At 41.3% G+C, this 22,968-nt stretch overlaps 1 protein-coding gene across 2 annotated transcripts in view; it reads left to right on the top strand.

Moving 5' to 3' along the window:
• CD22 (CD22 molecule) overlaps positions 1 to 22,696 on the top strand; it is a 43,905-nt gene extending 21,209 nt beyond the window's left edge. Inside the window, exons 4-14 of one of the 2 annotated variants that reach the window (XM_069741174.1) lie at positions 8,772 to 9,065; positions 9,403 to 9,651; positions 11,457 to 11,717; positions 13,477 to 13,734; positions 16,589 to 16,855; positions 17,846 to 18,109; positions 18,190 to 18,280; positions 18,365 to 18,428; positions 19,802 to 19,923; positions 21,263 to 21,338; positions 22,126 to 22,696. In XM_069741174.1, coding sequence (XP_069597275.1) covers positions 8,772 to 9,065; positions 9,403 to 9,651; positions 11,457 to 11,717; positions 13,477 to 13,734; positions 16,589 to 16,855; positions 17,846 to 18,109; positions 18,190 to 18,280; positions 18,365 to 18,428; positions 19,802 to 19,923; positions 21,263 to 21,338; positions 22,126 to 22,269 — 2,090 coding nt within the window. In that variant the 3' untranslated portion in view covers positions 22,270 to 22,696. The remainder of the gene's footprint in view (positions 1 to 8,771; positions 9,066 to 9,402; positions 9,652 to 11,456; positions 11,718 to 13,476; positions 13,735 to 16,588; positions 16,856 to 17,845; positions 18,110 to 18,189; positions 18,281 to 18,364; positions 18,429 to 19,801; positions 19,924 to 21,262; positions 21,339 to 22,125) is intronic. The other variant, XM_069741175.1, reaches the window with a different exon arrangement.
• Positions 22,697 to 22,968: the final 272 nt, after the last annotated feature.

Here is a 22,968-nt window from a genome sequence, read left to right as displayed (position 1 = left end):
CCCACCTCATTGTAGATTGTAAGCTCTCACGAGCAGGGTCGTCTTATTTTGCTTTAATTATTGTATTGTTAACGTTGTTACTTATGACTTTTGTGTTTGAAACTGTTAAACTGTAAAGCGCTGCGGAATATGTTGGCGCTATATAAATAAAGATTATTATTATTATTATTATTAATGGGATACTAATGGTTCCCAGGGTCTGAAGGAGAGGAAACTCTCCTTCAGGCCCTGGGATCCATATTAATGTGTAAAATAAAGAATAAAAATAAAAAATAGGGATATACGCACCCTCGGACGTACCCTGGTTCTAGCCGGCAGCCTTCCTTCCTAAGAATGAAGTGAAGGACCTTCGATGATGTCGCGGCTTGTGATTGGTCGCGTGACCACTCATGTGACTGCTCACGCGACCAATCACAAGCCGCGACGTCACCGCAGGTCCTTCACTCGCTCATTCTTAGGAGGGGAGACTGCCGATTAGAACCAGGGCGCGTCCGAGGGTGAGTATATCAATATTTTTTATTTTTATTCTTTATTTTACACTTAAATATGGATTCCGATACCGATTCCCGATATCGCAAAAATATCGGAACTTGGTATCGGAATTCCGATACCCGATAAGAAGATCGCCGACCTCATGGCCAACCCCACACAGGGATCGGGTCGACTTTGCCAAAAGTCGGCGACTTCTGAAAATGACTGATCCGTTTCGCTCAACCCTAGTCCCCATGGATCCAGCACTGACCAATATGGTAGCCGTGCCCACTTCAAAAATGGCGACTTCCTCTGGATATCACAAGAATTCTAAAATCTGGACCAACATGTTATCAGATGCTTCTATCTGTAGGCTTCAGGCATCCTGTGACATCCAGAAGAAAGCCAGAGAAGACCACCGCAAAGTCTTGTGCTGGATTCACAGGGTATCAGTTGAGTCTGCTTCCATTTATTTTTTTTAAGAAACCTATTCCTTAAAAAAAAATGATTTTCCCCTTTCATCATTGAAGACACATGCATACTCAGTTGAATTGGGAGGAAATTTTTTTAAAAAAGTTTTACTCTGGGAAACCAGCTGATTGTCAATATTGAATAGGATGATCTCTGATTAGATAACATCATTAAAGGGATTGATCCACAAACAAAGTCCATTTTAGTTAATAGATTTTAGAACAATAAGTTCCGCAACCGGATGTAAAAAAAGTTCCTGGGCGGAAATAATCTTAAAAATGCGCCCTTGTTATGTACTGTGTAATACCTGCTTCCAGCCATGCAGAGCTGCTGCAGTTTATGGCCGAAACATGCCATATCTGTTGGCCATGGGAAAAGCTAAATTGAATTATGATAAGTGAGTACACAGACAAAAACAGCAAGGGCTCAAACTGCAGCTTTCTGAAGTAACACATTTCAATATCTGAGGAAACACATTTCCCTGCATGTTTTATCACAGGAGCAAGTGTTTCTGCCAAGTCTTCAGCCTTCAAAGGTCATCATAAATCAAGTCAGTGAGGTATGAGAAACAGTGGTAACTGACTTGATTTATGATGATGTCACAGAACTAGTGATGAGGCAGAAACTCACTCCTGTGATAAAACAGACAAGGAAATGGTTTATTTCAGAAAATAACAGCTGTGAGCCCCTGCTGTTTCATCTGTATACTCACTTATCATGTGTGTTATCATGTCACATAGACAAGAACTGAAGTTTCTGACCATGAACTGAAGCAGCTTTACGTGGTCGGTAACAGCAAATAACATTTGTAAGGGTATCTCAGCACAGGAACATTGTTTTAACGCATTCAATTGTGGAACCTATTGCTCCAAAATCTCTTAAAGGGGTTGTCCACTACTTTCAGTTAACTCCCCAATGTATCCCCCCGGGGCCTCTAATGAATTTTCTAAATACCTTCTGTTGCTGTTTTCGCTTGTGAGCGGCGCTATGGCGGCGGCTAAGTCCGGGTCACGTGACCCCCAGGCTGCAGCCTCCGCTTATTTCCACCGATGTCACATCAATTTCCAGACTCTGGCGTGGCCCAGAATCACAATCAGCAGGCACTCAAGAGTGTCTGGGGTGGGGCTGTGGGCTGCCTGTGGAGCTGTGCTGGGGGCGGGAGGGGCTGTGCTGTGGGCGGGTGGGGCTGTGCTGTGCTGGGATCTAAGGAGCATGCTGGGATCTAAGGGGCGTGCTGGGATCTAAGGGGGGGTGCTGGGATCTAAGGGGTGGGCAGGGCTGGGGTCTGCTGGGCGGCCACGGCACCGCACTCATGTGCTGAGAATGGATGTGCTGCCGGTATGGTGGTGGTGGCGGCGGCAGCCGGTGCGGTGTTGGTGGCGGCGGCGGCCAGTGCGGTGGTGGTGGCGGCGGCCGGTGCGGTGCGGTGGAGGCGGTGGTGGTGGCGGCGGCGGGGGGTGAGGGTCTGCGCGGTGAATCTGCCGAAGGTGCTGGAGTGTGCAGGCGGGGGGTCTGCGGGGCTGTGTGGTGGGGTCATTGGTGTTTGTGTCTCTGTGTGCAGGCATCGTCAGATGGGACTACAAGTCCCATCAGGCTCGGCGTGCTACAGTGACAGTGAGTGACACATTAGCCAATGATGGGACATTAGTAGTCCCATCATCCGGCTAATGTGTTGAATGTCAAAAAAAAAACACACACACATATACAGTACATACATACAACAAACATACAGAACATGCACCATGAGACATGTGACATGCACCATGCGACGACATTAACCATACGACTACATACGCCATGCGGCGACATGCACCATGCAACGACATGCACCATTCGACATGTGACATGCACCATGCGACAACATGCACCATGCGGCAACATGGACCATGCGACAACATGCACCATGCGGCACCATGAGACCTGCACCATGCGACGACATGCACCATGCGACAGCATGCACATGGCGACAACATGTGCCATGCACCATGCGACGACATGCACCATGCGATGACATGCACCATGCGACAACATGTACCATGCGACAACATGCGACATGCACCATGCGGCGACATGCACCATGTGACAACATGCACCATGCGACAACATGCACCATGCGACGACATGCACCATGCGACGCCATGCGACATGCCACATGCACCATGCTACGCCATGCACCATGCGACGCCATGCACCATACAATGACATGCACCATGCAACAACATGCACAATGCGACATGCACCATGTGACACCATGCACCATGCGATGACATGCGACATGCACCATGCAACAACATGCACCATGCGACAACATGCGACATGCACCATGCGACAACATGCACCATGCGGCGACATGCAACATCATGTGACATGTGACATCATGCGACATGCGGCAACATGCAACAACATGCAACATACGACATGCAACATGCCACATACAGTACATACATACAGTACATACATACAACATACATACAGACATACAGTACATATAACATAGATTACATACTCACCATCACTTGTCACTTTGATCCCCGAAGCCAGTGTCACCTGTAAACAATATTAAAATGATAAACAAACACTATACTCCCTGATCCGCAGATATCCAATTAAAACGAGTGTCCCACGACGATCTCCCGTGGAGAGCAGCAGCATCAGATGATGCGACCGCTCTCCAGGGGCTCCAGGAATACAATGATGGAAGGTATCCTTCCACAATGTATTCCCCACAATGTATTCCTACGCCCCTGTGAGAAAATAGTCCCTAGTCTCACTTTTGGCATTTCTGTATGAGAAATTTTCCCATGCAGCAATTGCCATAAAGTGAGACTTTCTCCTAAGGTAACCTCTCAGTGATGCACTGCAGGAGCCATTGTCTCCTGTCAGTGTGTCACTGAGGGTCCTATAGAGCAGTGACATCACCTGATTGAACTGTTCTATAGGGGAGATCGTTGTGGGACACTCGTTATTAATTGGACTACGGCGGACAGGTAGTATTCGGTTTATTTTACGTTTTTTGCAGGCGCAGAAGTATGGTAAGTATGGTTAAATGAAGAATATTAAAATACTTTTTTCCTTATGTGTGTGTGTTTTATTAACCCTTTATTACTATTGGATTAATAATGGATAGGGGTCTTATTGACGCCTCTCCATTATTAACCCGGCTTAATGTCACCTTACAATAGCAAGGTGACATTAACCCCTTATTACCCCATATCCCACCGCTACACGGGAGTGGGAAGAGAGGGGCTAAGTGCCGGAATTGGCGCATCTAACAGATGCGCCATTTCTGGGGCGGCTGCGGACTGGTATTTGTAGCTGGGGGGGCAATATCCATGGCCCCTCTCTAGGCTATGAATATCAGCCCGCAGCTGTCTGCGTAGCCTTTCTGGCTATAAAATATAGGGGGACCCCACATCATTTTTTGGGGGGTCCCCCTATTTTAATAGCTAGTAGAAGCTATGCAGACAGCTGCGGGCTGATATTCATAGCCAGCTACAAATATTGGCCCCCGGCCGTCGGCTTTCCCCCTCTGGCACAGAAAATTGCATGGGAGCCCACGCCATTTTTTTTAACTGCAACATATTGTTCATTAACCCCTTTCTGCCAGCTGACGGAATAGTACATCAGCTGGCAGTATCCCCCGCTTTGAGGTGGGCTTCGGTGGTGAGCCCACTTCAAAGCCACAACATGTCAGCTGTTTTCAATACAACAAAAAAAATTTACATGATCGCTAAACGGCGTAGCGAGAAAAAAAAAAGCCAAAATTATGTTTTTTTGGTCGCCGAGACATTGCATTAAAATGCAATAACGGGCGATCAAAAGAATGTATCTGCAGTTCTTGGTGCATTTTTTGCGTGGTTTTGATTCAGATTTTGCTGCAGTATTTGGTGTGTTTTTTGGCGTGGTTTTGATTCAGGTTTTTGATGCTTTTCTATGCAGTTTTTGGTGCAGTTTTGATGCAGTTTTTGGTGCGGTTTTGATGCAGTTTTTGGTACAGTTTTCATGCGTTTTTGATGCAGTTTTTGCTGCAGTTTTGATGCAGTTTTTGATGCATTTTTGGCGCAGTTTTTGGGTGCATTTTTTGCACGGTTTTGATGCATTTTTTCATTTTTTTGTGCGGTTTTTGTGCGTTTTTGTATGCTTTTTTGAAAGCTAAATAAAGATGTATTATTGAACAAAAAAAAAAAGATTTGTGATGTCATTATTGTCCAACCTCCTCTTTTACATTTGTCCAACCCACACTCAATTACACACAGATAGACAGATGATAGATGAAATGGGTAGACAGATCTACATATAGATAGATCTATACAGTTAGGGCCAGAAATATTTGGACAGTGACACAAGTTTTGTTATTTTAGCTGTTTACAAAAACATGTTCAGAAATACAATTATATATATAATATGGGCTGAAAGTGCACACTCCCAGCTGCAATATGATAGTTTCCACATCCAAATCGGAGAAAGGGTTTAGGAATCATAGCTCTGTAATGCATAGCGTCCTCTTTTTCAAGGGACCAAAAGTAATTGGACAATGGACTCTAAGGGCTGCAATTAACTCTGAAGGCGTCTCCCTCGTTAACCTGTAATCAATGAAGTAGTTAAAAGGTCAGGGGTGGATTCCAGGTGTGTAGTTTTGCATTTGGAAGCTGTTGCTGTGAGCAGACAACATGCGGTCAAAGGAACTCTCAATTGAGGTGAAGCAGAACATCCTGAGGCTGAAAAAAAAGAAAAAATCCATCAGAGAGATAGCAGACATGCTTGGAGTAGCAAAATCAACAGTTGGGTACATTCTGAGAAAAAAGGAATTGACTGGTGAGCTTGGGAACTCAAAAAGGCCTGGGCGTCCACGGATGACAACAGTGGTGGATGATCGCCGCATACTTAATTTGGTGAAGAAGAACCCGTTCACAACATCAACTGAAGTCCAGAACACTCTCAGTGAAGTAGGTGTATCTGTCTCTAAGTCAACAGTAAAGAGAAGACTCCATGACAGTAAATACAAAGGGTTCACATCTAGATGCAAACCATTCATCAATACCAAAAATAGACAGAAAAACACCTCAAGAAGCCAGCTCAGTTCTGGAAAAGTATTCTATGGACAGATGAGACAAAGATCAACCTGTACCAGAATGATGGGAAGAAAAAAGTTTGGAGAAGAAAGGGAACGGCACATGATCCAAGGCACACCACATCCTCTGTAAAACATGGTGGAGGCAACGTGATGGCATGGGCATGCATGGCTTTCAATGGCACTGGGTCACTTGTGTTTATTGATGACATAAGAGCAGACAAGAGTAGCCGGATGAATTCTGAAGTGTACCGGGATATACTTTCAGCCCAGATTCAGCCAAATGCTGCAAAGTTGATTGGACGGCGCTTTATAGTACAGATGGACAATGACCCCAAGCATACAGCCAAAGCTACACAGGAGTTCATGAGTGCCAAAAAGTGGAACATTCTGCAATGGCCAAGTCAATCTCCAGATCTAAACCCAATTGAGCATGCATTTCACTTGCTCAAATCCAGACTTAAGACGGAAAGACCCACAAACAAGCAAGACCTGAAGGCTGCGGCTGTAAAGGCCTGGCAAAGCATTAAGAAGGAGGAAACCCAGCGTTTGGTGATGTCCATGGGTTCCAGACTTAAGGCAGTGATTGCCTCCAAAGGATTTGCAACAAAATATTGAAAATAAAAATATTTTGTTTGGGTTATGTTTATTTGTCCAATTACTTTTGACCTCCTAAAATGTGGAGTGTTTGTAAAGAAATGTGTACAATTCCTACATTTTCTATCAGATATTTTTGTTCAACCCTTCAAATTAAACGCTACAATCTGCACTTGAATTCTATTGTAGAGGTTTCATTTCAAATCCAATGTGGTGGCATGCAGAGCCCAACTCGCGAAAATTGTGTCACTGTCCAAATATTTCTGGCCCTAACTGTAGATGCATACATCTATCTATTCATATATCTATCTATAGATATATCTGGATAGATATATCTATTGATAGATGTATGGATAGTGTAGGGTGCGTGTCCACTGTCTGGATTACATCCGAATTAGCTGCAGATTGGATGTTGCGTACCTGTAGTCCCATCGGATGATGTCTGCACACACACCCCAAAAGAGCCCTGCACACACCCGAACAGTCCCACACACACCCGAACAGCCCCGCACAGCGCCGCACACATTCGAACAGCAGGCAAACACCCGCACAGCACCACACACAATCAAACAGCCAGGCACAGCCCCGCACTCACCCGAACAGTCCCGCACTGTGCCGCACACATTCAAACAGCAGGCACACATCCGCACAGCACCACACACACCCGAACAGTCCCGCACTGCGCCGCAAACATCCGAACAGCAGGCACACACCCGCACAGCACCACACACACCCGAACAGTCCCACACAGCGCCGCACACATCCGAACAGTCCCGCACACACCCGAACAGCCCCGCACACACCCGCACACACCCAAACAGTCCCGCACACATCCGAACAGTCCCGCACAGTGCCGCACACATCCAAACAGCCCGCAGACCCCGCCCGCACACACATACACACACACAGTCACTGTCCACACACTTCCCTCCTCCCGAACTGCAGTGTTTCTCGGACCCACATGGTTTTGCTGCGGATGTGCCCGACTCAATGCAAATCAATGGGTGCAGAAACGCTGCAGTTCCGCACAAAAGAAGTGACATGCTGCGGAAAAAAAAGCTGCATTTTGGTGCGGCTTTTTCCGTATCATGTGCACAAGTCTGCGGCTCCCATAGACTTACATTGGCTGTGCATTACACTGCGGATTTGATGCAATTCTGTGCAGCAAAAAACCCTGCGGATCTGCAATCAAATCCGCAACGTGTGCACACAGCCTTAGCATTTAGTGAACCGAGCAAAAAAGCCAAGCAAAAAACAAGTGTCGGATTGCACTTTTATTGCAATTTCATTGCACTTTGAATTTTTTTCACATTTTCTGTTAGACGACATGGTAAAACCAATGGTGTCGTTTAAAAGTAGAACTTGTCCCGCAAAAGATAAGCCCTCACATGGCCATATTGACAAAAAAATTATGGCTCTGGAAAGAAGGGGAGCGATAAACGAAAAAAGCTCCAGGGGTGAAGGGGTCTAGAAACATGGATATGGACATATCTATGGAAATAGACATAGATATATAGATACATATCTATCTATCTATGTGTGTAATGGAGGGAGGGTTGGACAAATGTAAAAGAGGAGTTGGACAGAAATGACATCACAAATCTTTTAGAAGCTAGAGGAGGGAGAGGAGGGAGGGGTTTGGGTGTGTTTTGGAGGGGGTGTGCTAGTTTCGGGCTTAGTGGCCAGTGCAGTGCATCATGGAACTTGTAGTATTAGAGCACAATAACTCAGGAGAAAGGAAGTTGTCGATTAACCCCATGAGAGCTGGATCCAGCACTGAAGATGTGCTGCTACAGCATGATAACAGGTAATATTGCTAAAATAAACACAATGGATGTTTTCAGTGGCACATAATAGCAAGATTTATGAAAAAAAAACAAAAACATTTATTGTAGTGGACAACTTCTTTAATTAAATTAGACTTTGCTTGTGGGACAACACCTTGAAGGGCTTGTCAGAACCTGTGCCAAACTGGAGTTCCTTACATCCTACAGAATAGATTATTCTAAGGGTGCACCTTTTCTCTATGCAGAATATGTGCACATTCTTTACTTTTTTTTTATCCCCCACCTGAAAATAATCTTTGTAGGTATAGATGACTATTTTTTGTTCATCATCTGCCATCGAATACATCACGCATGCATTTTTTTTTTACTTTTAGATGCCGGCCCGAGTTTGAAAATTCAGACAGTTCCCGAAATGAAAGAAAACACGCAGGTCACATTAAGCTGTTCTATAGATTATTATTGCCCCTTTTATGACATGAGCCTGACTTGGCTACAGGACCTAAATGGAGACGTGAAAATGTATACAAAGAACGACACGAGTGGGATAAGTGTGTCCACCACGCTGACTTTTCTCCCATCATGGAAAGACCACAGTAAAAATGTCAGCTGCGTACTTCATAGGACGAATGAAGAAACGGACAGTAGAACCATACAGCTCGATGTCAAATGTAAGTGCCCCCTCCATGTACCTTCATCTGAATATCATTTACTTTAACGATATATCATGAAAAAATACTAATGGAGATGAAGAACCCAGTGGTTGATACTCATGGCCACCAGCTCGTGTTCTCCTCATTCCCAATCCTCGGCAAGTCAACTTCATAAATGAATTAACACACACTTAACCTAGTCATATTATTATGTAATTATTGCATTACTTGCCATTTATTATTTTAGTATATATTATTTTAGAGTATTTTAAGAACATTTATACAAAGTAAAGCTAATCTGCGACATTATAGAACTAGAGAATCCTAAGCAGATATTTGGAATTTCCTTTTCCAGATGCCCCTCAGAATGTCCACATTATCTCCGAGAGTCCAATAAAACTCATAGAGGGGAAAATGATAACACTGACGTGTTCTGTGGAAAGCAGCAATCCGCCAAATCCCACAATCACATGGTACAAAAATGGGGAAATATTCACAACCAAGACAAATGACATACAATGTAAGGAGACCGGAAAATATCATTGCAAAGCTGAAAACAGTGCGGGCACCAGAGAGTCAGACGCTGTGGAAATCTCTGTGCTGCGTAAGTAACTGTAATCCAAATATGTCTTGTGTTAGAAGATAATAAGAAAGAAAGTGAGAAATAGACAGAGGCGGTAAGAGGGTAGGATAGGAAAGAAGAGAGCAAAAAAAAGAAAAGAGGAAGGAAGGAAGGAATAGAGGATGAAGGAAAGAAAAAAAAGGAAATATGATATAAAGAAAAGAAAAAAGAAAGCATGAATGAGGAAAATGTAGAAAGGACAAAAGAATGAAAGAAAAAAGGAAAGAAAAGAGAGAAAGAAGGAGAAAGAAAGCAAGAAAGAAAAGAAAGAAAGCAAGAAAGAAAGAAAGAAAGAAAATGAAGAAAGTAAGGCGGAAAGGAAATAAAATATAAAGAAGAGAAATAAAGAGATAGAGGAAAAGAAAGAAAGTAAGAAAGAAAGAAAACGTAATATGAAAGAAAAAGAAGGAAAGACAGAGAGAAAGAAAAAAATAGATATATGAAAATATAGAAAGAAAGAGCAAAGGAAAGAATGAAAATAATAGGAAAGAGAAAGAAAAATGAAGAAAGAGAAAGAAACAAAGGAAGAAAGAAAAGAAGAAAGGAAATATGATAAAAAGAAAAATGAAAGAAATAACGGAAAGAAAGAAAGAGAAAAAGAAAGAAAGAAAAAGAAAAAAGATGAAGAAAGTAAGGTGGAAAGGAAATAAAATATAAAGAAAAGAAAGAAAGAAAGAAAAAGTAATATGAAAGAAAAAGAAGGAAAGACAGAGACAAAGAAAAAAATAGATATATGAAAATATGGAAAGAAAGAGTAAAGGAAAGAATGAAAGTAATAGGAAAGAGAAAGAAAAATGAAGAAAGAGAAAGAACTAAAGGAAGAAAGAAAAGAAGAAAGGAAATATAATAAAAAGAAAAATGAAAGAAATAACGAAAAGAAATAAAGAGAAAAAGAAAGAAAAAGAAAAAAAGATGAAGAAAGTAACGTGGAAAGGAAATAAAATATAAAGAAAAGAAAGAAAGAAAGAAAGAAAACGAAGGAAAGAAAGAAAGAAATAGAGAAATAAAAAATAGAAAGATGAAAATATAGAAAGAAAGAGCAAAGGAAAGAATGAAAGTAATAGGAAAGAGAAAGAAAAAGGAAGAAAGAGGAAGAACCAAAGGAAGAACAAAAAGAAGGAAGGAAGTACGATATAAAGAAAAATGACAGAAATAACGAGGAAAAGAAAGAAAGAAGAGAGAGGGAAATAAATAAAATATAAAGAAAAGAAATAAAGAGAAAAAGAAAGAAAGAAAAAATATAAAGAAATGAAAAAGAGGAAAATATATACAGAAAGAGCAAAGGAATGAATGAAAGAATAAGGAAGAAAGACGGAGAAAGAAACAAAGATAGAAAGAAAGAAAAAGGAAAGAAAGAAAGAGGAAGAAAGTAAAGAGGGAAGAAAAAAATAGATGGAGGAAGAGGGGAGTACAGGAATGATGGGAGGAGAATATTTTTGGGGGTTATCCATCGTTTTTTATTTAGAAAGAATGTGACCCACAAGTCTACAAATGACAAGTGCAGCCCCCGACACGCCTCTGATATCACCTCCAGGTTCCCTTTTGTTCCGCATTCCTCCTCTTCTAGTTGGGGGGGCACATGACTGACTGCACAGGTCACCCGTCTGTATGACCAGAATAGGATGTAGAGAGCTGGACAACCCCTTTAAACAATTCAGGTCCCGTTGTTGACTCTTTATAAAGCTTCTTACTAACAATGCCTTCTCTCACCATTTACGAAAGATCCATACGTTTAATTTCCAGGTTTTTCTGTTATTATTTACACCTTGTCATATAAAATATTTCAGATCCTCCCAAAAATGTGTTTATCAAAAAACCAGCGGGAAATATAAAAGAAGGATCCCCTGTTACTCTGATATGTTCCACTGTTGCAAACCCACCGGTCTTCCTTTACATCTGGTACAAGAATTACAGGCAATGCTTCAACAGCTCCGACAGCCGCTATAGTTTCAGTAGTGTAACGGACGGCGATTCTGGATATTATAAATGTGACGCTATAAATGATCAAGGACGCAATACTTCTCCTGCTACGCACCTGGATGTGAAGTGTGAGTATTCCATACGTTCTGCCCAATGCATCTGAGGATGTGATCAATTTCATCATTGAATATGAAAACTTTCCTAAATTCAGTGTTTCAATCAAACATGAAGGGAAAAAAAGTCCTTGGAATTTCAGGGTGCCTTTAGACCTCCAAAATAATTAATAGGCCAAAACTCTAAAACTATTGTCATGTTGAGTAATATACTAAAGTCAAAACCAATTTTATTCAAATATTATTTAGCTGGTTGCTGCTTTCTACAGAATCAGAATATTGGACGCTTAGGTCATCTTTAACTTTGGTCATTTGTCATGTGTGGACTTGCCAGGTAGACAGAAAGACTTTTGCATAATGAAGGATAAACCAAAATTGATAGTAAACCCCTACTCTAAAAGTGAGTTTTTGTGCTTTATATTTTTACTTTTTTTTATCGTATTCTAATTTCCTACCATGTAGATACCAACAGAATTAGCTTAATCGATTACTAATTAAAGATTAGTTCACAGCAACTTTAGATGATAAATAACCGTATTACAGTAAAACCTAAGAACAATTAATATATTCCCCATTGCTTCCAAAAATGTTTGAGAAAATAAACGCTCAGCTACATCAACACACAACTCTACTACATCAACCCACAAAAAGCTCAGCGGCATCAACACACACTGCTCAGCTACATTTACACACACAGTCCAGCTATATAAACAAACAGTTCAGTTGCAACCCACACACAGCTACATCCCCATTCAACTCAGCTACATTAACACACACAGCTCAGCTACATTTACACACACAGTCCAGCTATATAAACAAACAGTTCAGTTGCAACCCACACACAGCTACATCCCCATTCAACTCGGCTACATTAACACACACAGCTCAGCTACATTTACACACACAGTCCAGCTATATAAACAAACAGTTCAGTTGCAACCCACACACAGCTACATCCCCATTCAACTCAGCTACATTAACACACACAGCTCAGCTACATTTACACACACAGTCCAGCTATATAAACAAACAGTTCAGTTGCAACCCACACACAGCTACATCCCCATTCAACTCGGCTACATTAACACACACAGCTCAGCTACATTTACACACACAGTCCAGCTATATAAACAAACAGTTCAGTTGCAACCCACACACAGCTACATCCCCATTCAACTCGGCTACATTAACACACACAGCTCAGCTACATTTACACACACAGTCCAGCTATATAAACAAACAGTTCAGTTGCAACCCACACACAGCTACATCCCCATTCAACTCAGCTACATTAACACACACAACTAAGATACATCAACCCACACCCATCTCAGCTATAATAACACACATCTCAGTTATATCAACAGACAGCTTGGCTGCCTTAATGCCCACAAAACTACATCAATTCACACAGCTCAGCTACATTAACACACAAAGTTTAGCTACATCATCACACACCACACAGCTACGACTCATAACTTAGCAACATCAACGCACACTGCTTAGCAAAGCGAAAAAACACAGCTCAGCAAAATCAACACACAGTTCAGATACATCAACACACACAGCTCAGCTACATCAACACCTAAAGCTCAGCATCAACACATGCAAATCAACAAAATCAACACACACAGCTCAGTGTTCTCCCCCATTAAAGGAATCTGCCTCTGGACTATAAAACATACTTTTTTAGCACAATTTTTCCTCTCTTGAAAGTCTCTATGATAGTTTAAAAAAAGGCAAACAGTAATAAATGTAAAAAATATTTTTGCAGATGCACCAAGAAATGTGAAAGTTGTTGTAAAACCAGATACGAAACAATTGAAGGAAGGAACGGAGGTCACTTTTGAATGCATTGTCAACAGTAGCAATCCAGAAGTAACATATATTGCATGGTACCAAAATAATAAATTTGTTGTTACATTTTCCAAAAAAAAGTCAATTTTGGCAAAAGATGCTGGAACATATATGTGCGAAGCTTCAAATGAAATAGGAAGATCCTCTTCCAACAAGGTTTCTGTGGAAGTTCTTTGTAAGTAAAAAAAAATATATATTTTTATTATTATTATTACTTTAGACCTTGTTCAGCAACTACGCATCTAATTTTACAGAAAGTCCTAAAGTTTGGTATGAGATGTCTGGCCAGTTGTATGTTTTAGTGTTGTATGTTGTATGTTGCGATTAATGGGGATCTCTAGACTGAGACCCCCATAGATCTGTAGGATGTTTTACTTCTAGCACCTATCATTGGAAAAAATTATAAGTATTATTTAAAATTATGCTTTCATATCCCTGAAAAACACCAATCCATAGCTTCTTTTTCCATTCTGCTTAGCTTTTCATCCACTTTCTGTTACACTTTATGTCCAGCAGAAGAGACACCGATATGAATTACAGGAAGTGGGGTTGAGTCTTTATCACTCAACAGGAAGTGGGGTGGGTCTTTATCTCTCTACAGGAAGTGGGGTGGGTCTTTATCACTAAACAGGAAGTGAGAGTGTGACACCCCAGGGTCCTGCTTGTCACAGTGGCATTGCTTTCCTCACGGGGAGAGTGATGTCACGCTTGGAGGCAATGGAAGATTCCTCTTAACAGGTAATTAGCACATACAACACCGTTCTGACTCCAGGCCAGAAGGGGGAGCTCTACACCCGACTTCAGGGGGGCTGCTCTCTCTGGTCGGGAGGAAGAGTTAGTTGCTTGGCAGTTGGGAAGAATTAGACAGTTGGTGCCAGACAGCAGACTGGAGCAGTCTGAGGCAGAAGGACGGGTGAGGGGCCATACAGCCTGAGGTGCTGTAGCTCCTAGATAGTGAGAGAAAGAAGGAAGAACATCTTGTAACGAATGTGCCAGAGAGCGAAGCACAGGAGAGTGACAACAAGGTAGAATAGCTGCGAGAGGGCTACCTCCCTGACAGAGCACAGATACCGGTAACCGGAAGACAGAGGTTGTGTCATACTCTAGGAAGCTCAGCAGAAACCGGCAGGACAGCTAGATTATACATTACCTGCCCGCCCTAATACCCAGGAGACACAGTGACACATAAGCCCGGGTCATGATAGACACCATGTAAAAAGGCTCGAGTCACCTGTCATACGGGTTTGTGTCCCACTTCACTAAAGGACAGAGATAACTGAGAGGACCTTGCTAAGAAGCCATAGGCAGTAAGGGACTACAATAACACAGCGCTAGAGGAAAGCTTTTAACTCCACCTGGTAAAGCTGAACTCTGAACTTGCTTCCATGCCAGCAAAACCCTGCCTGTACCTGTGATCTGGTGCCCTTGACTGTGGCTGCCAGCTACCATCAGTAAACCAGGTAAAAAGACTGCACAACTGTGTCCTTCATTCTTTACTGCACCACTCACCATTTTCCATCTATTCACTGGGAGTCCTGGGGACCTACTTCACGTGTGGGAAGTTATACCATCCGGCAGCCATAACATCACCCCAGAAGACCCCTTTAAGCAGCGTTGGTCACCTCTGACCAAATACCACAGGTGGCGTCATGAACTTTCTTTATTTCAAAAACCCCTTTAAAGACCATCCATTTAACATGGGCTCCCAGGGCCACGGAAAGGGTCACCGCCACCGTGACACATCCCTTTAAGTATTGGACCCGGTACCAAGTACCCCATGGCCCTGGCGCGCGACTCAAGTGCAAGTTTTTATCATTCTACAGGAAGTGAAGGTGGGTCTTTTTCACTCTACAGGAAGTGGGGGAAAGTCTTCATCACTCTACAGCAAGTAGAGGTGTGTCTTTATCACTCTACAGGAAGTGGTGTGAGTCTTTATCACTCTACAGGAAGTGCAGGAGAGTCTTTATCACTCTACAGGAAGTGAGGGCAGGTCTTTACCACTCTACAGGAAGTTGGGGAAAGTCTTCATCACTCTACAGGAAGTGGGGGAGAGTATCACTCTACAGGACGTGGGGTGGGATTTTAGCACTCTTCATGAAATGGGGAAAGTCTTTATCACTATACAGGAAGTGGGGTGGGTCTTTATCTATCTACAGGAAGTAGGGTGGGTCTTTATCACTCTACAGGTAGTAGGGTGGGTATTTATCTCTCTACATGAAGTGGGGTGGGTCTTCATCTCTCAAAAGGAAGTGAGGGTTGGTATTTGCCTCTTTACAGGAAGTAAAGGTGGGTGCTTGCCCCTCTACAGGAAATAGAGGTGTGCTTTTGTCTCCCTACAGGACATGTTATTGGGTCTTTATCATTCTATAGGAAGTGTGCACAGGTCTATGTCTTTCTACAGGAGGTGTGTTCTGGTTTTTGCCTCTCTACAAGAAGTGCGTTCCAGTCTTTGTCTCTCTACAGGAAGTAGTGGTGGATCTTTATTGATATACTGTACATGAAGTGAGTGCAGGCCTTTTCCTTTCTACTCCTGCTTTATTGTTTACTAAACTTCTTACTGGTTTAACAGAGAGGTAGGATTTCAGCTCAATATAAGCAGGTCATTAGACAACGGGAGGTAGAATGTATGTTGCGAAGTAGGAAAAAGAAACTTCCAGCATCTATAGTACAGGAAGAATGTTGATGAAGAGGAAATGCCCACTCAAAAAGAGTGAATGGCAAGTTACAAAGCTAAAGAATCAGGACAGATTCTAGACATATTCTGAACAGAGTCTGGACATGAGCACCAAAAGGATTTTTAACATGTAGGGGGGGATGAGGTCAGCAATACCTTGCCTCTATAGATTTTGTCTGAAAGGACACGTAAACTTTTAAAATTACCATTATTGATGATTTTTAAAAACTGTTACTAAAATTTAATTTAAAAATATGCTCGGTTACAGCTATTTTTTTTTTATTATAAGTTTAATCGCAATGTATTTTTACCAATAATTTAAATATTAACAATTTTATTTCTAATTTCTTATCAGATCCACCGAAAAATTCAAAGTGTACAATTGTAAATAGCAATCAGAAAAAGGAAGGGGAACAAGTTACTTTCCAATGTCAATCACAGCAAAGTAATCCCGTCATTAGCAGCTATGAATGGTTTAAAGGTGAAAACCTATATAAAACGACCAATTCAGATTTTCTGAAATTAATCAATTTGCAATGGAACGATGCTGGAACTTACTCATGTAAGGCAATAAATACTATAGGAAGTAGTAAGGGAGAATGCAGAGGTCTTTACATCAACTGTGAGTATACATGCGCTCTATTTCTACTCATCATTCATGTTTTTTATCTTTATACTATAACTAGAGTTGAATGAATTTGAACGAGCAAATTTAATTTGCTTCAAATTTTACAAAATAATTTGGATTCTCCCTGAATCTGATTTTTTTTTGCAATTAGTTTTGTACAAATTCAACAAAATAGCGTCCAATCCCAGGAAATGGGTTGAAAAAAATATATTCATCTAAACTCTCTCCTTTCCTGCCATACCCAACCATCCGGCCCCTTTTTTCCACTGTCCTCCATTGCGCATCATCTTCTTCAGTTTTCTACACTTTGTGATGGAGCTTCCAGTGCCGAGTAGGTCTCTGATGTCATGGGGCATGTCATGACATTGCTGAGCACATCGTAATATTGTGATGACACGATTAGAGACCTACTCAACACCGGAAAACCCTGGTAGAAAGTGAAGACTGTCCATCAAGGTTAATCAAGATGAGGAATAAAAGCCAAAGAACGGAGGACTGGATGATGACCTGCAACGGCGGCAAGACAGAGTGGTGAGTATTATTTTGGGGTTTTGTTTTTCCACTTTAGGAATCAAGAACATAATAAAGAACATTCAATTTACATCGAATAACTTCAAAGCTAATCAAATTTCCATGCCAAATTCGAGTGGAGTGGCCATTTCTGAATCTCGGCAAATTTGCTCATCTCTGCTGCCAGAAAACTCCGCTCATTGCTTATCCACCTTGGAAATTGATGGTGCATTGAAATTCAACATACTCATTGATTTTTTTTCTGTAGAATGCTATACGCATACAATCGGTGGTTACAAAATCATTGGTTTTGGATGACTTTATGATGTTTCTGTGGAAGTTCTGATTCCCTGTCGATTTCTCGGCAGACGCTATGGCTATTTTGGTAGAGAATGAGACATCCAACAACTCCTGCGTCTTCTTATAGGTTAAATTTTTGAAACAACATTCTAATATTTACTTGATACTTCGCAGATTCCCCGAAGAACGTGACTATAAAAGTGTCTCCTGGAAATTCTGTAACGGAAAACACAAAAGTCCAACTAAACTGTACGGCAAATGCACCTACACTCGAGAAACTCACATACTCCTGGTACCACAACGATCAACCTTTACTGAAATATCAGAAGGAATATGCACTGGAGAGTATACAAATGGACCATGCGGGAGAGTACTACTGCGTCGTGTACAATGATGTTGGATCAAGCAAGTCACAGGTTCTATCCCTCCACGTGTTATGTAAGTTCTCGAAAAGTTAGACAGCAATGTGTCATCATGAAAGTTCTAGAGAACTTTCATCTTGTCCTTTTGCGTTGCAGACAGTTCCTCCACAATTGGCATGTACGCAGCGTCAGGAATCGTGTCCTTAATCATCCTAATGATATTTGTCGCTTTGATCATCCGTTTCGGGTGAGTTGTTTCCTGTGTTATGGATTGTAGAAATATTGAGGACGAAATATAATTCCATTTACATTAAGATCATTGCCTTTTAAGTTCTAGGTTGAAGACTTGTAGGAACACAGAGAGCAGTGATTTGTCTTTTTTTGTTTTAAAAAAGGTATCTATCATTTTATATATATATATATATATCTATCATCTATTTATGTATCTATCAACAAACAAAAATGCCTGACGAACACCTAAAGCAAGTTTGATCAGATGCAAATTGATATGACTGCATAATATACAAACAAAAGGATAGAAGAGCTCCTTTAAGTGTTAAGACGTGAAAACATTGAATATATGAAATTCAGATGGCATTAATGTTATATAGAAACTACTTATAAAATGAAATGACTTAACGCGCAAATTGTCCATTTCGTGAGAGCCCACCAGCCACACCATGGTGACATTTCTATGATGGGACCCAAAGATTATCATGGCTGGTGGGCTCTCATGAATTGGCCAATTTGTGTGCTAAATATATTCATTTTATAAGTATATTCTATATAGCCATAAAGCTTCCAAATTTCAAAGATTGCAGACAACTTAGTCATTAAAAAGGCTGCTGAATGCTTTTGTGTCAATCTACCGTATTTTTCGGACTATAAGACGCACCGGACCATAAGACGCACCCCAAATTTGGGGTGAAAATTGCAGAAAAAAAGATTTTTTATAAGATGGGGGTCCGTCTTATTGTCCGAATGTACAGTATCTTACCTGAGGGCTGGCGGTGGCAGAGCAGGGTCACACGAGGCATGATGTCGGCAGAGGTGGGGTGATGCGGTGTGGCGTGCACCTGAGCAGGGTCCCTTCCTGCTTAGGTGGGCGATGCCATGGCCTGGTGTCCATGGGAGGGTTGCAGCGATTACCGGTAGAGGTGCTGGGATGAGGAGGTGCTGGGATGAGGAGGTGCTGGGATGAGGAGGCGCAGTGAGAGGTATGGCATGAGAGGGGTCCCTTTCCCCGGTGAGGTGATGCAGCAGCCCGGTAAGCAGCAGAGCCAGGTGAATCCTGTTGTTATCAGTGGGGGCGGCCATCTTCCTGAAGCCACACGTGCACAGATGAAGTGCTCTGCTTCCCGGGGCTTCAGGAAAATGGCCACGGGAGGCCGCACGTGCGCAGATGGAGATCGCGGCGGCCATTTTCCTGAAGCCCCGGGAAGCAGAGCACTTCATCTGCGCACGCGCGGCTTCAGGAAGATGGCCGCCCCCACCGATAACAACAGGATTCACCCGCTCTGCTGCTTACTGGGCTGCTGCATCACCTCACCGGAGAAAGGGACCCCGCTTACTGCGCCTCCTCATCCCCGCACCTCTGCCGCCATGGTAAGCCTGCATTGCGACTATTAGATGCACCCCCAATTTCCCCCCCTTTTTGGGGGGGAAAAAGTGTGTCTTGTAGTCCAAAAAATACGGTATGTATCTATATAACTAACTATCTATCTATTATCTATCTATCTTTCTAATACAGTTTTGTTTCTCTTTGCAGCCGCGCAGTGAGCTATCAGATCAACTAGATCAGCATGCTTCATCAGAAGACAGTCTTGAGAGAATTAATTATGCCAGTCTTCAATTTCCAGCTTCCATTAATGGAAGACAGAGCCAATCAAGGTCCGGAAAAAAAATGAAATTTCTAGATTTCTTGGAAATAAATAAGATAAAGTCTATCTCCATTCCAATTAATGGATTATACGAAAAATCATGATTTATGCGAGTGAATCGGCTCTTGTCATTCTTTGTCTGAAAACAGTATAATCATCGATGTCAAAGGTCGTCATAGCAATATTCTCTGATATAGATAGATAGATAGCACCAAGAAATATGCAAACATTGAACATAGGACCTTTAAATTGCATTACTGCTATATAGACTATACATATACAATTTATGTACTTGAGTCACATATTGTCGAATTTTTGAATGCCCTCCAGCCACGACAAGGCGACTATTCTTTGAAAGGACCCTCACCTTTTTAATATGATTTTTCGGATACACATGGATTGACCAATTAGTTTGCTAGATACCCTAATTTGATATGCTTCATCCATTTGGCAATAATGCAGTTTAACAGTCATATATTCAATCTTTGCACATATCTTGGTGCACACACAATGACTTTCACTTATTTATTACAGTCATGGAAACTTTAACCTGTTCACGTTTGCTTCATTCTTTTAGAAGGAGCTGGTCAGACTTTTTCTTTGGCAGACAAATACATAGAAAGCTTAGCGATCTGCGCCGTTTCATTAAAGAGCCACTACTGATGTGAAACCTGGATGACAAAGAAACGAGACAGAAGATAAATCAACGCTTTCGAAATGTGGTGCCGGGGAAGGATGCTATCATTACAATGGATGGCAAGAAGAACAAAGAAATCAATTTTGGAACAAATCAAGCCGTCGAAGCAAGGATCACCAAACTATGACTTGCCTACTTTGGATAGATTATACCGAGAGGGCAATCATTGAAGAAGGACATCATGGTCAGAAGAATAGAAGGGACAAGGTGAAGAGGAAGACCACCAACTCAATGGCTTGATACCATCAAGACAATGGCAGAGAAGACCTGGTGGACCTACTTAGGCTTGCACAACATCTTTCTTCCTACAGAACATTCATCCTTCAAATCACCATGGCTCGAAATCGAGCCGAAGACCGTTAAAAAAAATTCTGGATCCAAATTCCACGGAGGACAACATCTCCATGTTGCTTCTGTTTACTTTTCCACACTTCAAACTCATACTAATAGGGAATTTATAATGTGAGGTCCATTGGGGACGGAGATGACGATGTCTGTAAGGTGCTATGGAATTAATGGTGTTGTGTTAGCTAATATAATACATACATTTATAGGAAATCCTAGATAGACTCCATAAGTCCTGAGTATAATTGAATGTTATCATCAGCTGATCACATTAATATTTATTCTATTTATATATTATTTTGTTTAGGGCCAAGGCGAATCATCCTGACCCAGATCCAAATGATATTTACAGTGTTCTGAAGAAGCCTAAGAGTACTTTAGAGGTAGCCTGCTCTTTCTCTTCAGAGATTTTAGAACATACACCAGTTGCTAATTATTTGTCCAAAATGCTGTTTAAAGAAGCACTCCTCCTGCTCCTCATCTTCCTCTTCCTCCTCCTTCTCTTCCTCCTCGTCCTCCTCCTCCAATTAATTATTTATCCTCTTAATATATTGCAGACATCATATTACCGGTATAGCACTGTGTACTGACATTTGTTCATTTTTTCCTTTTTCCCCAGCTAATTCTTCTCATTTCTCTACTCTATGTAGAAACAGGAAGTCTTTTTTCACTGTTTGAGTCCTCCCCTTCTTCGCCTCCTGAACGAACTGCTCCCTCCTCCCCCATGCCAAGGAGTTTGCAGTGATGATGACTCATGCAGGCAAAATTAACCTCTTGTTTCCACATAGAGATTAAAACGATTCAACTAGGCTGTTTTTAATTACGTTATATCGCAGACCTAATGGAAAAGAGAAGAATGATTTGGGTAGAAAGGCAAAAAGAGCAATTGTAAGTACACACTGCACATTCATGCTTCTAAAAGAAAGGGAAGATATTATTGATTAGCATTAATAAACAACTAAAAAAATACAGTTGTTTTTCATTGAGATTTAGTAATAACACAAAAAAATATGAGATTTGGCCACTTTTGATTTTGGATGCCCATTTAGAGGGTCTGACATGTGTACGGTAGTAAAAAAAAAATAATTGAATTACTAAATCCCCCAAAAATATATTTATTTGGGGAAATTATATTGATGCATTACCTAATATTTTGTGTCACCTTTCTAGTATGAAAATATTGGGTCTTCAAAGAAAACACAAGATGAATCCCAAGACGAGATCCACTATGCCATCATCCCCAACCTAAACAGGGGCACAACAGTACGGGAGCGCGGTCCTGAGACGGAATATGCCATGTTAAAAAAATGCTGAAATATTTTTTAAATATGAAAATTAACAAATGTGAAACAGGGTTTTCTTTATGTAGGACTTATATCATGAATTTACACTTACTTTACAGAATAAACTATGATGATGTCCAGTTCTAAATGTATCTCCATATTGACAGCTAGAGTATGTGCAACTTGATTCAATTTCAAAATTCACGGCTTCGCAAAGATGTCAACAATCTGATCGGTTCTGGGGGCGCTGTTGCATTGGTTTCTATGGAAAGTGCTCCAAAACAATAATGGTAACTAATGGTATTGCACGGTCGTAGAGATAAAACCTTATTGTATTTCTTGGAGACAGTTGAGTTCTAATTATTTAATAGCAATTTTACAAAAGTCAGTTAAAACCTTTCAAGAATAAGTTATATCATCAGTTATGAATGGAATATGTAAAATGTTATCCAATTTTAAGTCATGGATAAATGTATAAAATAAATAAAAAACCTGCGCTGTCTGCTATATATACAGAAATCAAACAATCACAGTACAAAATTACCTGTCAGATGAGGAACATTAATCGTATTGAAATGCATACATGTACTCAAACTCAGATAGATGCACTTAGTAGCTATAATAGAAAAAAAGGAAAAAGAAAAAGGAGAGCAATATTAGTAAATGATTCCTATTTTTAAAGGGGTAAGGATACTACTATAATGTGTATAAATATTATCGGGAGTGCATA

The sequence above is a fragment of the Ranitomeya imitator genome, chromosome 10 (genome assembly GCF_032444005.1).
Source record: "Ranitomeya imitator isolate aRanImi1 chromosome 10, aRanImi1.pri, whole genome shotgun sequence".
NCBI classification, from domain to species: Eukaryota; Metazoa; Chordata; class Amphibia; order Anura; family Dendrobatidae; genus Ranitomeya; species Ranitomeya imitator.
Note: the sequence above shows the minus strand (reverse complement) of the source record. Positions and strands in the feature narration are given on the sequence as shown.